The sequence below is a fragment of the Amblyraja radiata genome, chromosome 5 (genome assembly GCF_010909765.2).
Source record: "Amblyraja radiata isolate CabotCenter1 chromosome 5, sAmbRad1.1.pri, whole genome shotgun sequence".
In the NCBI taxonomy this organism is placed as follows: Eukaryota; Metazoa; Chordata; class Chondrichthyes; order Rajiformes; family Rajidae; genus Amblyraja; species Amblyraja radiata.
In genome coordinates, this window is record NC_045960.1 from 8,669,791 (window position 1) to 8,689,093 (window position 19,303).

Genomic DNA, 19,303 nt, shown 5'->3' on the forward strand with positions numbered 1-19,303 from the left:
TTTTATAATAAATTTTGTAAAAAAAAATGTTTTTATTTTCTGATCTGAATTTCTTATCTTTTATCACAAATTTCTTTGTATATTCCTAAAGAAATATTTGTACTTTGTGAGCTGAATTTCTTATCTTTTTAAATTAAAAATAGATTCTGCACCCTTCCCAACATAACCAAGAAATTTTAGGTTCCCCAGTAAATATGTTAAAAGTGCACACACAACTCGCATTCATTTCAACATTTGTGTAGGAAGGAACTGCAGATGCTGGTTTACCGAAGATAGGCACAAAATGTTGGAGTAACTCAGCGGGACAGGCAGCTAAATGTGGACACAGTTCAGACCTCCCTTCCATTGACTCCATCTACACCTCACGCTGCCTCGGCAAGGCCAGCAACATAATCAAGGACGAGTCGCACCCTGGAATCTCTCTTCTCCCCTCTCCCATCAGGCAAGAGGTACAGAAGTGTGAAAACACACATCTCCAGATTCAGGGACAGTTTCTTCCCAGCTGTTATCAGGCAACTGAACCATCCTACCACAACCCGAGAGCAGTGCTGAACTACTATCTACCTCATTGGTGACCCTCGGACTATCCTTGATCAGTCTTTTCTGGCTTTACCTTGCAATAAACTTTATTCCCTTATCATGTACCTATACTGTGGACGGCTCAATGTAATCATGTATTGTCTTTCCGCTGACTGGTTAGCATGCAACAAGAGCTTTTCACTGCAGCTCGCTAAATGTGACAATAAACTAAACTGAATAATGAATAGTAAACTGAATACTGAATACATCTCAGGAGAAAACGAATGGGTGACGTTTTCTGGTCGAAACCCATCTTCAGACTGCAGACTTCAATCTCTTGAAGGGTCTCGACCCGAAATGTCACCTATTCCTTCTCTCCGGAGATGCCGCCTGATCCGCTGAGTTACTCCAGCACTTGTGTTCATTTCAACATTGTAATTCAGAGAAATCTGACTTCAGAAAGTCAAATGCTGCATCTGCAAGACAGAAGAAAGGAGGAGCAGGAGTAGGCCACTCGGCCCATCATGACCGCCCTGTTATTCACAGTGATCCTAGCTGATCTACCTCAGGTGTCAATGGAGCTAGTTCCCCACAAATCAAGAAAGCACACCAATGCCTGTACTTCCCCAGAAGACAGAGGAAATTCAGCACCTCTCCAATGACACTCACAAACCTCTACAGATGCACAGAGTGAAGGACTAATGCAAAACAACAACAAAAACAGACACTGAATATATGAAATAAAACAGAAGATGCTGGAAAATCTCAGTAAGTCAGTCTGCATCTGTGGAAGAGCAACAGCTAGTGCTTTAGATCTGCGACAATTGACAAGAACCTGTTTGTTATATGTTTTTTAATACGTAAAACTCCAGGTAAGCAGTACTCACAGATTCCAAAGCCTTCAAGCCATTCTTTAGATTGTTGATTTCTTTGTCCAATTCTGCCAAGCTGTGTTGAAATAAGCACAATTAGTTACATTTGGAAATATCTCCCATCCTGCACTCCGATTAGTTTAGTTGAGAGATAGATCGGGTGGATGCACAGAGTCTCTTGCCCAGAGTAGACAGGTCGAGGACTTAGGTTTAAGGTGATGGTCCACACCGGCCAACATGTCCCAACTACACGTCCCACCTGCCTGCGTTTGGTCCATATTCCTCTAAACCTGTCCTATCCATGTACCTGTCTAACTATTTCTTAAACGATGGGATAGTCCCAGCCTCAACTTCCTCTTCTGGCAGCTCGTTCCATACACCCACCACCCTTTGTGTAAAAAAGTCACCCCTCGGATTCCTACTTAATCTTTTCCCCGTCACCTTAAACCTATGTCCTCTGGTCCTCGATTCCCCTACTCTGGGCAAGAGTTTGTGCATCTACCCAATCTATTCCTCTCTTGATTTTATACACCTCTATAAGATCACCCCTCATCCTCCTGCGCTTCAAGGAATAGAGACCCAGCCTACACAACTCTGATAGAAACATAGAGACTAGGTGCAGGAGGAGGTCATTTGGCCCTTCGAGCCAGCACCGCCATTCATTGTGATCATGGCTGATCATCCACAATCAGTAACCCGTGCCTGCCTTCTCCCCATATCTCTTGACTCCACTAGCCCCTAGAGCTCTATCTAACTCTTTTAAATTCATCCAGTGAATTGGCCTCCACTGCCCTCTGTGGCAGAGAATTCCACAAATTCACAACTCTCAGGGTGAAAACGTTTTTTCTTATATCAGTTTTAAATGGCCTCCCCTTTATTCTTAAACTGTGGCCCCATGTTCTGGACTCCCCCAACATTGGGAACATTTTTCCTGCATCTAACATGACCAGTCCTTTTATAATTTTATATGTTTCTATAAGATTCCCTCTCATCCTTTTAAATTTCAGTGAATACAAGCCCAGTCTTTCCAATCCTTCCTAATATGACAGTCCTGCCGTCCCAAGGATTACCCTTGTGAACCTACACTGCACTCCCTCAATAGCAAGGAAGTCCTTCCTCAAATTAGAAGACCAAAACTGCACACAATACTCCAGATGTGGTCTCACTAGGGCCCTGTGCAACTGCAGAAGGACCTCTTTACTCCTGTACTGAAATCCTCTCGTTATGAAGGCCAACATGCCATTAGCTTTCTTCACTGCCTGCTGTACCTGCATGTTTACTTTCAGTGACTGGTGTACAAGGACACCCAGGTCTCGTTGCACTTCCCATTTTTCCTAATCTGACACCATTGAGATAATAATCTGCCTCCTTGTCCTTGCCGCCATAGTGGATAACCTCACATGTATCTACATTATACTGCATCTGCCATGTATCTGCCCACTCACTCAACCTGTCCAAGTCACCCTGCAACCTCCTCGCATCCTTTTCGCAGTTCACACTGCCACCCAGCTTTGTGCCATCTGCAAATTTGCTCTCCCTAATGCTCACACCCTCTAGTCCTGGCAACATCCTCGTAAATCTTGTGTAGGTCCTGGCCTTGTTAGACGTCCCAAAATGCAACACCTCTCATCTCTCTGCATTCAATTCCATCAGCCAATCCTCAGCCCACCTGGCTAAGCAATCCCAATCCTGCTGCAATTTTCCATGCCATCTTCACTATCTGGCATGTTTATCTGGCATCTGTTACTATCTGATATGTGCGTGTCTCTGTGTGGTTGAGTGTGGATTTGCAGGGTGTGGGTCTTCCTCTGTCAGGGACCGTGTGGTATCTGTCCGTGCACCAGTCTTCCCATGTTAAGGAATGTTACACACAGGCCTGTAGGGACATGAAATATGTGGCTCTAGTACCGGCCTCTTTAGACTTTAGCGATACAGCGTGGAAATAGGCCCTTCGGCCCACTGAGTCCGCGCCGACCAGCGATTCCCTCCCCCCCGTACACCCACACTATCCTACACATGAGCGACAATTTACGATCTACAGAAGCCAATTCGCCTACAAACGAGTCCGTCTTTGGAGCGTGTGAGGAAACCGGAGCACCCGGAGAAAACCCACACGGTCACGGGGAGAAAGTTCTGGTAGATTGGTAAACAGCAGGCGATGAAAGAGTGCGTTTATTGAAGAATCGTTTCCGTATTGTGATTTTGTCCGGATGAAAGGAGGTGCCTTTGGTTTAGTTTAGTTTAATTTAGAGCTACAGCATGGAAACAGGCCCTTCGGCCCACCGAGTCGATGCCGACCAGCGATCACCACACACTATAACACTATCCTACACACACTAAGGATAATTTACAATGATACCAAGCCAATTAACCTACAAACCTGTACGTCTTTGGAGTGTGGAAGGAAACCGGAGCACCCGGAGAAAACCCACGCAGGTCACGGGAAGAACGTACAAAATCCATACAGACAGCACCGGTGGTCAGGATCGAACCCGGGTCTCTGGCGCCGTGAGGCAGCAACTCTACCGCTGCGCCACCACGCCGCCCCTTTATCCGACTCAAGACCCACAGAAAGATCCCACCAGAAGGACAAACACACAAAACCTCCAGTGGATATTTTTAAGGCAGAGATAGATAGATTCTTGATCAGTACGGGTGTCAGAGGCTATGGGGAGAAGGCAGGGGAATGGGGTTAGGAGGGAGAGATAGATCAGCCATGATTGAATAGCAGAGTAGACTTGATGGGCCGAATGGCCTAATTCTGCTCTTATCACTTATGAACTTTGGGTGATCACCGATATGCGTCAATATGCAGGATATGGAAGACAACAAAGCTACAAACGCGGGCTTTATACCATCAGGTGCTGTATATCATCACTTACTTCACTTTAGCTGCGTCTGGGACATGGAGCAGGTCCACGTGGATGTTGAGGATCTCAGGGTAGTTCTTTTCAAAGATCATGATCAGATAGTGCAAAAGCGTGATGCTCCTGGAATGAAGAGACCAGTGACACTCCACGTTAGATGGCTTCCCGCCGGCTCGCGGCCACTATCGAGGCGCCGCGATATCGATCCCGATGCCTCCCGGAAGGCCCGGAAGGCTCGGCAGAGGGCCCGGCCCGGCCCAGAGCTCGTTTGGCTCCATCAGAAGGCTGGACGGGTGCGGAGGCAACCGAACGCACACGGGAGGTGGCGGAGCACAGCTGTAGGGGCGTGCGTTGTACGGTGCATGGGTCAACGGAGCCATACTTTAGTTTAGAGATACAGCATGGAAACAGGCCCTTCGGCCCGCTGAGTCCATGCCGACTAGCGATCACTGCACATTAACAATATCCCACACCCACTAGGGACAATTTTTACATTTACCAAGCAAATCAACCTACAACCCTGTACGTCTTTGGAGTGTTGGAGGAAACTGAAGATATCGGAGAAAGCCCACGCAGGTCACGAGGAGAACGTACAAACTCCGTACAGACAGTACCCGTAGTCGGGATCGAACCCGGGTCTCCGGCGCTGCATGCGCTGTAAGGTAGCAACTCTACCGCTGCGCCACCGTGACCGCCCACAGTTGTTTAAGAATATTTGTTTGCCTTGTACTATGAAGGTGGGTTTTGTTTTGAGTCATTTAGTTTTGTGCATGTTACTGTAAATAATTGAATAAGTTATTTTTGGTTAAAACATTTTTTTTTGAGGTCGATGGAGCCCGGGTCGAGCGGGGTGGGAGGACGCGCCACTGGGAACGAAGGAGGACCGGGCGTGGGGGAGTGAGGCGGGGAAGAACAAGGGCGGACTGGCCGCGGGATACTCTGTAACATTGTCGGTGTTCTTTACGTGGCGACTATTTGCATACCCTAGGTCTGCCAGCAAAGAATTGTCACTGTGACTTGCCACATGTGACAATAAAATATTTAATTCAATAGTTCTAGGGGCTCGTAGCACCACTAGTGTGATCATCTCCCACCAACACTGCGGGGGGTGGTAGGTATCCTTGACACCGATTGTAATATAGTTGTATAATTTTCAGTATATTTGACATTTAAGAATATTTGTTTTTCTTTGTGCTGTGGTGGTGGGTTTGTTGGTATCGTTTTATATTGTACATATTATTCTTGTAAATAATAGTTTCAAATTACTTTCTTGGTAAAAAAACACACACACACACGCACACACACACACGCGGACACACAAGCACTCACAATCACGCACACACACACACACACACACACACAGACACTCACACACACACACATGCACACACACCCACACACACACTCACACCCACACATACACCCACACACACGCACGCACGCACGCACACCCACGCAGACGCACACACACACACACACACACACACACACACACACACACACACACACACACACACACACACACACACACACACACACACACACACACACACACACACACACACACACACACACACCTTTTATAGCAGGGTGGAAATGTCAAGGATTAGATGGGAATATCTTTAAGGTGAGAGGAGGTGTGTGGGGAAAGTTTTAAACACAGGTGGGTGCCTGGAACGTGCTGCCAGGCGTGGTGGTGGAGGCAGATACGATAGTGGCGTATAAGTGGATAGGCACGTGGATATGCAGGGAATGGAGGGATATGGATCACGTGCAGGCAGAGGAGATTAGTTTATCTTGACATCAAGTCAAGAGTCATGTCAAGAGAGTTTATTGTCATATGTCCCAGATGGGACAATGAAATTCTTGCTTTGCATCAGCACAACGGAATATAGTAGGCATGAATACAGAACAGATCAGTGTGTCCATATACCATTATATAAATATATACACACATCAATAAATAAGCAGATAAAGTGCAAATAAACAGATAATGGTCTATTAGTGTTCAGAGATTTGTTTCAGTTGAGTTTAATAGCCTGATGGCTGTGGGGAAGTAGCTATTCCTGAACCTGGACGTTGCAGTCTTCAGGCTCCTGTACCTTCTACCTGAAGGTAGCGGGGTGATGAGAGTGTGGCCAGGATGGTGTGGGTCCTTGATGATGCTGCCAGCCTTTTTGAGGCAGCGACTGCGATAAATCCCCTCGATGGAAGGGAGGTCAGAGCCGATGATGGACTGGGCAGTGTTTATTACTTTTTGTAGTCTTTTCCGCTACTGGACGCTCAAGTTGCCGAACCAAGCCACGATGCAACCGGTCAGCATGCTTCAGTAGGCGCATTGTGGGCTGAAGGGCCTGTTTCTGAACTTTAGAAACTGTACTTCAGAGATACAACTTGGAAACAGACCTTTTGGCCCACCGAGTCCGTGCCGACCAGTGACCCACGTACACTTGCACTATCATACACACACTTGGGATAATTTACAATTTTACCAAAGCCAATTAGCCTACAAACCCGTACATCTTATGAGTGTGGGAGGAGACAGGAGCACCCGGAGAGAACCCATGTGGCTACAGGGAGAACGTGCAAACTCCACACAGACAGCACCCGTAGTCAGGATCGAACCCGGGTCTCTAGCGCTGTGAGGCAGCGACTCTATGTTTGAAGTTCTAATCTCTGAAAGGAACACGCCAAGGTTTGGTCCTCTGCCTCTATCCCGGGGTTGCGTTCGTGCCCGGGTGGTGTTAGAGCGTTGTATTATGGTGGTTGGTTTGTTGGTATTCTTTTGCATTGCATATAGTATTCTTGTAATAATTGATTACATTTATTTTTTGGTTACAAAAAAAAAGCTCTTGGAGTACCTGTCGATGCTTGATTTGGTGTCTCCGATCTTGTTGAGGCTGGAAACTCGGAAGCCAAAAGCATTCCCCCGCTGGCCTTTGTTCATGTAGTTCCCAAAGGCAAGCACCACCTCCAGCAGCTGTTTAAGCCTCTTGCTCTGACACAGCTCTTTGGAAGCCTGAAGAATTCCTGAAGTTGGGAATGACCAGAACAAAGCACATTGAGTATAGAAGCTGGGATGTAATGTTAAAACTGTACAAGGCATTGGTGAGACCAAATCTGGAGTATGGTGTACAATTTTGGTCGCCCAATTATAGGAAGGATGTCAACAAAATAGAGAGAGTACAGAGGAGATTTACTAGAATGTTGCCTGGGTTTCAACAACTAAGTTACAGAGATAGGTTGAATAAGTTAGGTCTTTATTCTCTGGAGCGCAGAAGGTTAAGGGGGGACTTGATAGAGGTCTTTAAAATGATGAGAGGGATAGACAGAGTTGATGTGATCAAGCTTTTCCCTTTGAGAATAGGGAAGATTCAAACAAGAGGACATGACTTCAGAATTAAGGGACAGAAGTTTAGGGGTAACATGAGGGGGAACTTCTTTACTCAGAGAGTGGTAGCGGTGTGGAATGAGCTTCCAGTGGAAGTGGTGGCGGCAGGTTCGTTGGTATCATTTAAAAATAAATTGGATAGGCATATGGATGAGAAGGGAATGGAGGGTTATGGTATGAGTGCAGGCAGGTGGGACTAAGGGAAAAAAGTTGTTCGGCACGGACTTGTAGGGCCGAGATGGCCTGTTTCCGTGCTGTAATTGTTATATGGTTATATGGTTATATCGCAATCAACTCTTTGGAAGAAAACATCTCTTACAGTCGGTGAAAACAATATGCTGTTATATGATAGACTCAATATGCCGGAGTAACTCAGCGGGACAGGCAGCATCGCTGATTAGATGGAATGGGAGACGTTTCGGGTCGAGACCCTGTTCCAGACTACTTCGATCTCATTCCTTCTACCCAGAGATGCTGCCTGTCCCGCTGAGTTACTCCAGCATTTTGTGTCTATCTTCGGTGTAAACCAGCATCTGCAGTTAGAGTCATAGAGTCATAGAGTGATACAGTGTGGAAACAGGCCCTTCGGCCCAACTCGCCCACACAGGCCAACAATGTCCCAGCAACACTAGTCCCACTTGCCTGCGCTTGGTCCATATCCCTCCAAACCTGTCCTATCCATGTACCTGTCTAACTGTTTCTTAAACGTTGGGAGTCCCAGCCTCAACTACCTCCTCTGGCAGCTTGTTCCACACACCCACCGCAAGACGTGAGGTTTTCAAGAGGGAGTTAGATTTAGCTCTTAGGGCTAACGGAATCAAGGAATAAGGGGTAAAAGCAGGGACGGGGTACTGATTTTGGATGATCAGCCGTGATCACAGTGAATGGCGGTGCTGGCTCGAAGGGCCGAATGGCCTACTCCTGCACCTATTTTTCCATGTTTCTATAAACCAATGCCGATATCAATTGGACGGAAGCATGTCTCACTGCCCAACTCTTCACCCCGAACCTTTGACGGTCTCACCTTCGATCTTTGGCTTTGCTTCGGCGAGTCGCTCGGCAAACTTCTTCTTGAAGAACAGGGCTTGTAGACGCTGCTGGTAGTGGTCGATCCTGCAGGTTGTAGGACAGAACCGTGGTTAGAGCTTCCCCAATGGGGTGGGGTTGGGTAGGGTGACCACAAATGGGATGGTCTGAGCTGCGGTGAACCGAGAGGACAAACCACCCTCGGAGAAGAGGGCCCCGAGTTCATCCAGAGGGTGGTGGGTGCATGGAAGCCTAAACCTACCTGAACACCCCAGTTGCTGAACACTTTAACTCCCCCTCCCATTCCCACACTGACCTTTCTGTCCTGGGCCTCCTCCATTGTCAGAGTGAGGCCCAGCCCAAATTGGAGGAACAGAACCTCAAATTGGAGGAACAGCTTGGGTAGTTTACACCCCAGCGGTCTGAACATTCTTCTCTAACTTCAGTTAACCCTTGCTTTCCCTCTCTCTCCATCCCCCTCTCTCCATCCCCTTCCCAGTTCTCCCACCAGTCTTACTGTCTCCGACTACATTCTATCTCTATCCCGCCCCCTCCCCTGACATCAGTCTGAATAAGGGTCTCGACACGAAACGTCACCCATTCCTTCTCTCCCGAGATGCTGCCTGTCCTGCTGAGTTACTCCAGCGTTTTGTGTCTACATTTTATCTCTGTAGTCTTTGTTGTCAACTTCCCATAGCTAACAATGGTCTATTCTAAATTTTCCTTGAACCTCATCCCTTTTGTTCTCGTTTTCACACCTTACACTTTCTTATCTCTGTGTCTCCCTCTCCCCTGACTCTCAGTCTGAAGAAGGGTCTCGACCCACAACGTCGCCCATTCCTTCTCTCTGTCCCGCTGAGTTACTCCAGCATTTTGTGACCATCTTCTGTGTAAACCAGCATCTATAGTTCCTTCCTACACTGGATGTTGAGGCGGGTACTATAGCAGCATTTCAATGATATTTGGACAGGTACATGGATAGGAAAGGTTGAGAGGGTTAAGCACCAATGTGGGCTCATGGAACTACCTTAGATTGACCATCTGGTCGGCATGGGGCTGTTGAGTTGGGCCGAAGGGCCTGTTTCCTGCTATACCATCCTATGGCATCCAGGCTGGCCAAAACACATCAAGGAGATTGGACACGCTAGAAGCAGGAAACATGTTCCCGATGTTGGGGGAGTCCAGAACCAGTGGCCACAGTTTAAGAATAAGGGGTACGCCATTTAGAACGGAGACGAGGAAACACTTTTCACCCAGAGAGTTGTGAATCTGTGGAATTCTCTGCCTCAGAAGGCAGTGGAGGCCGGTTCTCTGGATGCTTTCAAGAGAGAGTTAAATAGAGCTCTTAAAGATAGCGGAGTCAGGGGATATGGGGAGAAGGCAGGAACGGGGTATTGATTGTGGATGATCAGCCATGATCACTATGAATGACGGTGCTGGCTCGAAGGGCTGAATGGCCTATTCCTGCACCTATTGTCTATTGTCTATTGTCTATTGAGACACAAGAAACTGCAGATGCCAGAATCTTGATCTAAACAAAAAGTATTGGAGGAACTCGGATGGTCAAGCAGCATCACAGGGAAGGAAAGGACAGGCGACATTTTGGGCCAGGTTCCTTCCTCAGACAAGGGTCTCCTCAGATGCTGCCAGACGAGTTGTGCCGAAGGGCCTGTTGGGCCAAAGGGCCTGCCTGACGAGTTGGGCCGAAGGGCCTGTTGACTCAATGACTTTATAACCTGTGGAACTAAGCTTCCCTTGAGTAGAGGGAGTAGAGAGGGGTTAACAGAATATAGAACGTAGAACAGTCCAGCACAGGAACAGGCCGTTCGGCCCATAATGTTTGTGGTGAACCTGATGCATGTTCCTGATCCATATCCCTTCAATCCAATTTTCCCACATTTGGTCCATATACCTCTAACCATGTATCCATCCAAGTGTTTTTTTAAATGCTATCTTAGTTCCAGCCTCAACTACCTCATCTGGCAGCTCATTCCATACACCGACCACCCTGAGTGAAAAAGATGTCCCTCGGGTTCTTATTAAAATTTTCCCTTCTTAGTTCAAACCTCGGTTGTTGATTCCCCTCATGATTTTATACACCTGTATAACATCACCCCTCAGTTTCCTGCGCTCCAAGGAATAAAGTCCTGGCTGGCCCAATCTCTCTCTACAGCTCAGGCCCTCGAGTCCTGGCAACACCCTCGGAAATCTCTGCATTCTTTCCAGTTTAACAACCTTTATAGGTGTGGGTTACCTACCCTCATAAATCATCTTTTCACTCCTTCCAGCTTTTGTAAAAATCATTTTAAACAAGTCTTCATGTTTGCAACCACATTAAAACAACTGCCAAGAAGGCCCACCAACGCCTCTACCTCCCGAGGAGACTGAGGTCATTGGGGCGTCTCCAGTGACTCTTACAAACGTCTATAGAAGCACTCTGTCGGGTTGGATCACGGCTTGCTTTGGGAACAGCTCTGCCCAATACGGCAAGAAACTAGAATTGTAGATGTAGCCCAGTCCGTCACACAGACTAGACTCCCCACCATCGACTCCATCTTTACTTCACACTGCCTCGGGAAAGCAGCCAACATAATCAAAGACTTGTCCACGACCCACCCCGGTCATTCCTTCTTCTCCCCGCTCCCGTCCGGCAGAAGGCACAGAAGCTTGAAAGCGCGCACCACCAGACTCAGGAACAGCTTCTTCCCCTCTGTTATCAGGCTTCTGAACGGTCCTTCCATAAGCTAGGGTACTGTCCGATTCACCTCTACCCCATTGCGGACATTGGACTTTGTCTGTGGAACTGGTGCGCTACAATGCTGAGAACTATATTCTACACTCTGTATCTTTCCCTTTGCTCTACCTATTGTACTTGAATTTCATTTGATCGTATTTATGTATTGTAGTACCTGGTCTAATCTCAAACCTATTCTCATGCCTTCTACCCATAATCTTTGGTAATCTACTAATCAAGAACCTATCAATCTCAACTTTAACAATACCCGAAGACTTGGCCTCCACAGCCCTCTGTGGCAAAGAACTCCTCCTCATCCCCTACCTAAAGGAACGTCCTTTAATTCTGAGGCCATGACCTCAAGTCCTAGACTCTCCCACTAGTGGAAACATCCTCTCCACATCCACTCCATCCAGGCCTTTCACTATCTGGTCAGTTTCAATGAGATCCCATCATTGGCTGCAACCTTCCCTCCATTGACGAACTGTACACTGCAAGGGCCAGGAGCAGAGCGGGTAAGATCATCTCTGACCCCCCTCACCCTGGCCACAAACTCTTTGAATCACTTCCCTCTGGAAGGCGACTCCGGACTGTCAAAGCCGCCACAGCCAGACATAAAAATAGTTTTTTTTCCTACGAGCAGTAGCTCTACTCAATAACAAAAAATCTGTAGCCTCCTTTTGCTCTTGTATTTTATATTTCATTCACAAGTTTAAACTGTAATGTTTTATTCTTAATGTTTTATGTTTTATTCTTCATTGTTTACTGTATGTCGTGTTGTTACTTGCGAGCGGAGCATCAAGACAAATTCCTTGTATGTGAATACTTGGCCAATAAACGTATTCATTCATTCATTCATTCATTCATTCATTCATTCATTCATTCATGCTTCTAAACTCCTTCTAAGGTTTGGGTAGGGAATGTGAAGTCAATGGAAGTGACTGCACCCCAAGGTCTGATGGAAGCGGGGTTTCTGGGACGCTGCGTGATCGCGTGACCAACCTGCTCATCTCGTAGAGGAAGCGGTCCGCCCTGGCCATGCGCTCGGTCTCGTGCCGGTGTTCCTCCAGAAGGTCCACATCGCTCTTCTCTGGCACGAACTTGAGGAGCTGTGGGGGGGGGAGTCACCACAGGGGCGGGAAGGTTTAGCTCGGACAACGGCAGAAAACAGGTCATAGAGTGATACAGCGTGGAAACAGGCCCTTCTGCCCAGCTTGCACACACCGGCCAACATGTCCCAGCTACACTAGTCCCACCTGCCTGCGTTTGGTCCATATCCCTCCATCCTATCCATGCACCTGTCTAACTGTGTCTTAAACATTGAGATAGTCCCAGCCTCAACTACCTCCTCTGGCAGCTTGTTCCATACACCCACCACCCTTTGTGTGAAAAGGTTACCCCTCAGATTCCTATTAAATCTTTTCCCCTTCAACTTCAACCTATGACCTCTGGTCCTCGATTCACCTACTCTGTGCAAAAGACTCTAACCGATCTATTCCTCTCATGATTTTATACACCTCTATAAGATCACCCCTCATCCTCCTGCGCTCCAAGGAATCGAGTCAGAGCCGGCTCAACCTCCCCCTATAGCTCAGACCCTCTAGTCCTGGCAACATCCTCGTAAATCTTCTCTGTACCCTTTCAAGCTTGAAATGTCCTTGGACCTTTCCTCAGTCAACCAGCATCTGCAGTTACTAGGATAGACACAAAGTGCTGGAGTAACTCAACGGGTCAGGCAGCATCTCTGGAGAAAAAGGACAGGTAACATTTTGGGTTAGAAGCCTTCTTCAGGGTCTGAAAGGGTCTGCGGTCTGAAGAAGGGTCCCGACCTGAAAAGTCACCCATTCAATTCTCTCCGGAGATGCTGCCTGACCCGCTGAGTTACTCCAGCACTTTGTGTCTGCTTGGACTTCCTTGTTTCTCAGCACATCGTCGAGACCAAGCCTAGACTCGGCGACTGTTTCACGTTGAGGCAGCAACTCTACCAGCTGCGGCACTGTGTCCTGCCCTGTTAAGCATGCTCCATTGATCCTAGATTTACCTGCTCCAGCATATCCTTGGGCAGGTCCTCCTGTTCATCCATTTGCAAGATAGCCCGCTTAATCTCCTCATTAGACAGCTTCAACCTAGCAGTGGAAAAGAACACTGAGAACGGAAAACAACACTGTCTTCAGCCCAAGACAGAAGCAAAATGCTGGAGTAACTCAGCGGGTCAGGTAGCATCTCCGGAGAGAAGGAATGGGTGACGTTTCAGGTCGAGACCCTTCTTCATACTGAGAGTTGGGGGGGGGAGGGAGGCACAGAGATAAGGAAGGGCAAGGAGTGAAAACGGGACATCAAAGGGGATGCAGTTCATGGAGAATGTAGAAAGTTCAAAGGTCAAAGGTCGGTTTATTGTCACGTGTACCAGTGAAACTCGAATTACCATATAGCCATATAAAAAAAAGCAACAAGACGCACACTACATAAAAGTTAACATAAACATCCACCACAGCGGATTCCCCACATTCCCCACTGTGATGGAAGGCAATTAAGTCTAATCTTCTTCTCTACAATAGATCATTGTTAGCTAGGGGAAGCTGATAATAAAGCATACAAAGGTAACACTTAATCAGGACAGTCAGACTGGTCGGAGAACTAGGATGGGGGAGGGATGGAGAGAGAGGGAAAGCAAGGGTGACTTGAAGTTAGAGAAGTCAATATTCATACCGCTGGGGTGTAAGCTGCCTAAGCAAAATATGAGATGCGTTGACAGTGGAGGAGGCCCAGGACAGAAAGGTCAGCATGGGAATGGGGGGTGGAGTTAAAGGGTTTGGCAACCAGGAAGAAATCAGTGGAGGACCTGAGGTCAGGATTGAAACTGGTTCTCTGGTGCTCTAAGGCAGTGGCTCTACCAGGGGAAACACGCTTTTTGGCCCACCTAATCAGTGCAAACCAGTGATAACACTACACCAATACACTAGCATTGTCCTACACACGAGGAACAGATTACTATTTACAGAGGGCCAATTAATCTACAAGCCCGCACGTCTTTGGGAAGTGGGAGGAAACAGGAGCACCCGAAGGAAACCAAAAGGGCCATGGGGAGAACGTACAAACTCCGTGCAGAGTCAGGGGATATGGGGAGAAGACAGGAACAGGGTACTGAATGTGCATGATCAGCCATGATCACAGTGAATGGCAGTGCTGACTCGAAGGGCCGAATGGCCTACTCCTGCACCTATTGTCTATTGTCTGTTGTCTATTGACAGCACCCGTAGTCAGGATGGAACCCGGGTCTCCGGCGCTGTGAGGCAGCAACTCTACCGCTGCGCCACTGTGAACGCCCACTGTGTTCTTGGGGAGCGGAAGGGATCTAGAGTCATTACCGCTCAGCATAATAGAAGGCATTTTAAAACCAACTTAGCAAGCTCTGCAAGGGAGCTTCTCCGAGCAAACCTGCAGGCTAAATCCACAGAAAATATGTTTGAATGGGTTTTCTAACTGTTGCGTTATATGGACACTTGTTTTCACTGTTTACACATCGTGCAATGAAAATAGAGATCCTGCCGAATTGTTTTTTTTTTAAACAGACCATTTTCTACACTGACCGCAGATTTCTCGAATTAATCTGCAGGTTTGTTTTGTGTCTGTGTTTAGTTTAGCTTAGTTTAGAGATACAGCATGGATACAGGCCCTTCGGCCCACCGGGTCCGCGCCGACCAGCGATCCCTGCACATTAACACTATCCTACACCCACTGCGGACATTTCTTACATTTACCAAGCCAATTAACCTACAAACCTGTGTGCCTTTGGAATGTGGGAGGAAACCGAAGATCTCGGAGAAAACCCCGCAGGTCACGGGGAGAACGTACAAACTCCGTACAGACAGCATCCGTAGTCGGGATCGAACCCGGGTCTCCGGCGCTGCATTTGCTGAAAAGCAGCAACTCTACCACTGCGCCACCGTGACTGGCCATTGTATGACCAAGCAGCCAAACAGAGTGCAACTAGGAGGGATAATAGTGTCGGAAGGGACTGCAGATGCTAGTTTAAACCAAAGATAAACACAAAAACGCTGGAGTAACTCAGCATCTCTGGAGAGAAGGACTGGGTGACATTTCGGGTCGAGACCCTTCTTCAGACTGGTTAGGGATAAGGGAAACGAGAGATATGGACGGTGATGTGGAGAGATAAAGAACAATGATAAAGGACACAGGCCATTGTTAGCTGTTTGTTGGGTGAAAGCCGGAGCGACTTGGGTGGGGGAGGGATAGCGAGAGAGGGAATGCCGGGGCTACCTGAAGTGAGAGAAATCAATGTTCATACCACTGGGCTGTAAGCAAAATATGAGGTGCTGTTCCTCCAATTTGCGTTTAGCCACCAGCAGGGATAATAGATCGTCTACATTAGTTTCGCCTCAAAGGGTTATTACAGGTACCACTGACATTTGTCCTCTGTCTTAGTCTAGTCTAGTTTAGTTTAGAGATACAACATGGGAACAGGCCCTTCATCCCACGAGTCCACGCTGACCATCGATCACCCACGTTCACGCTAGTTATGTTAACCCACTTTCATACTCACTACTTACAGACAAGGGGCAATTTACACAAGACCAATTAACCTACAAACCTGCACGTCTTTGGGATGTGGGAGGAAACCAGATCGCCCAGAGAAAACCCACGCGGTCACAGGGAGAACGTGCAAACTCCACGCAGACAGACGGCACTCGAGGTCGGGGTCTCGGTGTCCTTTTTTATCCACCTATCACTTGCTAGGCTTTGTGCTGCCCCTCCTCTCTTCTGATGAAGGGTCATCATTCAAGTCAACAAAATAGAGAGAGTACAGAGGAGATTTACTAGAATGTTGCCTGGGTTTCAGCAACTAAGTTACAGAGAAAGGTTGAACAAGTTAGGGCTTTATTCTTTGGAGCGCAGAAGGTTAAGGGGGGACTTGATAGAGGTTTTTAAAATGATGAGAGGGATAGACAGAGTTGACGTGGAAAAGCTTTTCCCACTGAGAGTAGGGAAGATTCAAACAAGGGGACATGACTTGAGAATTAAGGGACTGAAGTTTAGGGGTAACATGAGGGGGAACTTCTTTACTCAGAGAGTGGTAGCTGTGTGGAATGAGCTTCCAGTGAAGGTGGTGGAGGCAGGTTCGTTTTTATCATTTAAAAATAAATTGGATAGTTATATGGATGGGAAAGGAATGGAGGGTTATGGTCTGAGCGCAGGTATATGGGACTAGGGGAGATTATGTGTTCGGCACGGACTAGAGGGGTCGAGATGGCCTGTTTCCGTGCTGCAATTGTTATATGGTTATATGGTTATATAAGCCTGAAGAAGGGCAGTCACGGTGGCGCAGCGGTAGAGTTGCTGCCTTACAGCGAACGCAGAGCCGGAGACCCCGGTTCAATCACAACTTCGGGTGCTGTCTGCACGGAGTTTGTACGTTCTGCCCGTGACCTGCGTGGGTTTTCTCCGAGATCTTCAGTTTCCTCCCACACTCCAAAGACGTGCAGGTTTGCAGGTTAATTGGCTTGGTAAATGTAGAACATTGTCCCAAGTGTGTGTAGGGTAATGTTAGTGTGCGGGGATCGCTGGTCGGCGCGGACCCGGTGGGGAAGAAGGGCCTGTTTCCGCGCTGTATCTCTAAACTAAACCAAATTAAACTAAAAAAAGGGTCTCGACCCGACGTCACCTATTCCTTTTCTGCAGAGATGTTGCCTGATCTGCTGAGTTACTCTGGCTGTCTAGTGTCTACCTTTCTTGTCCAGCTTTCGTGTCCCCAGTCCCCGTACAATCAGTCTGAAGAAGGGTCCAGACCCAAAACTTCACTTTTCCATGTTCTCCAGAGATGCTGCCTGGCCCGCTGAGTTACTCCAGCACTTTGTGTCTACCTTTGGTGTCAACCAGCATCTGCAGTTGCTTTCGATCGCAATTTACCTGCGGGTTCCTTGCTACTGCATTTGGCTGCTTCTTCCTTGCACTTACTTCGACAGCAGGATGACGCAGTTCTGGGCCCGGCGTCCATCGATTACTGACAGCTCCTTCACCTTCCTGATGGTGAGGTAGAGGTCCTCGTTGGAGCCGAGCTCCTTCTGCATGGCAAGGGAGAGAAGGAGAGGTAAACACCCTTCATCAGACCGCACCTCCGTAAGACCGTTCGATCTCTCCCCGTAACTAAAGTTCTCCAATCCAGTCAACATCCGGATCAATCTCCTCTGTCCATCTGTGTGTGTGTCTTGGAGCCATTGAGTTACACAGTCATATAGTCATGGCCATGGAACCCTATTAAGAGTCACATAGTCAAGGAACCATAGATTCACATTCATTGAGTCATTCAGCGTGGAAACAGACCCTTCGGCCCAACTTGGCTATGCCGACCAACATGCCCGACTCATCTAGTCCCACCTGCCTGCGTTTGGCCCATATCCCTCTAATGTCTAATACATGTACCTGTCCATATGTTTCTTAAACGTTGCGATAGTACCTGCCTCAACCACCTCCACCGGCAGCTCGTTCCATACACCCACCACCCTTTGTATACCCCTCAGATTCCCATTAAAAGGACGGGACAAGCTAGATGCAGGAAAAATGTTCCCAATGTTGGGCGAGTCCAGAACCAGGGGCCACAGTCTTAGAATAAAGGGGAGGACATTTAAGACTGAGGTGAGGAAAAAACGTTTTCACCCTGAGAGTTGTGAATTTGTGGAATTCCCTGCCACAGAGGGCAGTGGAGGCCAAGTCACTGGATGGATTTAAGAGAGATAGAGCTCTAGGGGCTAGTGGAATCAAGGGATATGGGGAGAAGGCAGGCACGGGTTATTGATTGGGGATGATCAGCCATGATCACAATGACTGGCGGTGCTGGCTCGAAGGGCCAAATGGCCTCCTCCTGCACCTATTTTCTATGTTTCTATCTATGTTTCTAAATCTTTCCCCCTTCACCTTAAACCTATGTCCTCTGGTTCTCAATTCCCCTCCTCTGGGCATTTACCCAATGTATTTCTCTCATGATCTAACTGTGCTCCAAGGAATAATGTCCTAGCCTGCTCAACCTCTCCCTACAGCTCAGTTCCTCGAGTCCCGGTGCCATCCTGATAATTTTCCTCTGCACCCTTTCCAGCTTGATAACATCTTTCCTATAACAAGATGACCATACAAAACTGAACCCAACACCCTACGTGGGACGACAGATGGCACAATGGGCTAAGTGTTCGGCTGGCAACCGGAAGGTAGCCGGTTCGAATCCCTCTTGGAGTGCATACTGTCGTTGTGTCCTTGGGCAAGACACTTCAACCACCTTTGCCTGTGTGTGAATGTGTGTGAATGTGTGTGAGTGATTGGTGGTGGTCGGAGGGGCCGCAGGCGCAGATTGGCAGCCACGCTTCCATCAGTCTCCCCCAGGGCAGCTGTGGCTACAGAAGTAGCTTACCACCACCGAGTGTGACTGAGGAGTGAATGAATAATGCGATGTAAAGCGCCTTGAGTATTAGAAAGGCGCTATATAAATCCCATCCATTATTATTATTATTACCTTTGCCTGGGACTAGAGACGGAAATTAGCTACTGATTGGCTACAATCTCGCATATTTACATGCAAATGTTCATTAATATGCACTGTCCCTATAAACAAATTATTATTATTATTATAATTATTATGAAGGCAAAAGTGCCAAAAGCCTTTTTGACCACCCAATCTACCTGCGACTTGACCTTCAAGGAACCATGCATCTGCACTCCTAGATCCCCCTGCTCTACAACACTACCCAGAGGCCGACCATTCACTGTGTAGGTCTTGCCCATGTTAGACGTCCTAAAATGCAACACCTCATGGACAAATAACAATTAACAACGATCATCTCAGTAAAAAAACTGAAAAGTCAACAATGACACAGTGGACGGCAGC

General features: G+C 47.7%; 1 protein-coding gene across 1 annotated transcript in view; it reads right to left on the bottom strand.

Moving 5' to 3' along the window:
- Nucleotides 1–19,303, bottom strand: part of daam2 (dishevelled associated activator of morphogenesis 2) — a 274,185-nt gene that overhangs the window by 51,627 nt on the left and 203,255 nt on the right. Inside the window, exons 16-22 of the mRNA XM_033020571.1 lie at nt 17,386–17,492; nt 13,451–13,535; nt 12,412–12,518; nt 8,674–8,762; nt 7,120–7,288; nt 4,274–4,381; nt 1,407–1,467 (exon numbers count right to left, since the gene is read on the bottom strand). Of these exons, the coding sequence (XP_032876462.1) occupies nt 1,407–1,467; nt 4,274–4,381; nt 7,120–7,288; nt 8,674–8,762; nt 12,412–12,518; nt 13,451–13,535; nt 17,386–17,492 (726 nt within the window). The remainder of the gene's footprint in view (nt 1–1,406; nt 1,468–4,273; nt 4,382–7,119; nt 7,289–8,673; nt 8,763–12,411; nt 12,519–13,450; nt 13,536–17,385; nt 17,493–19,303) is intronic.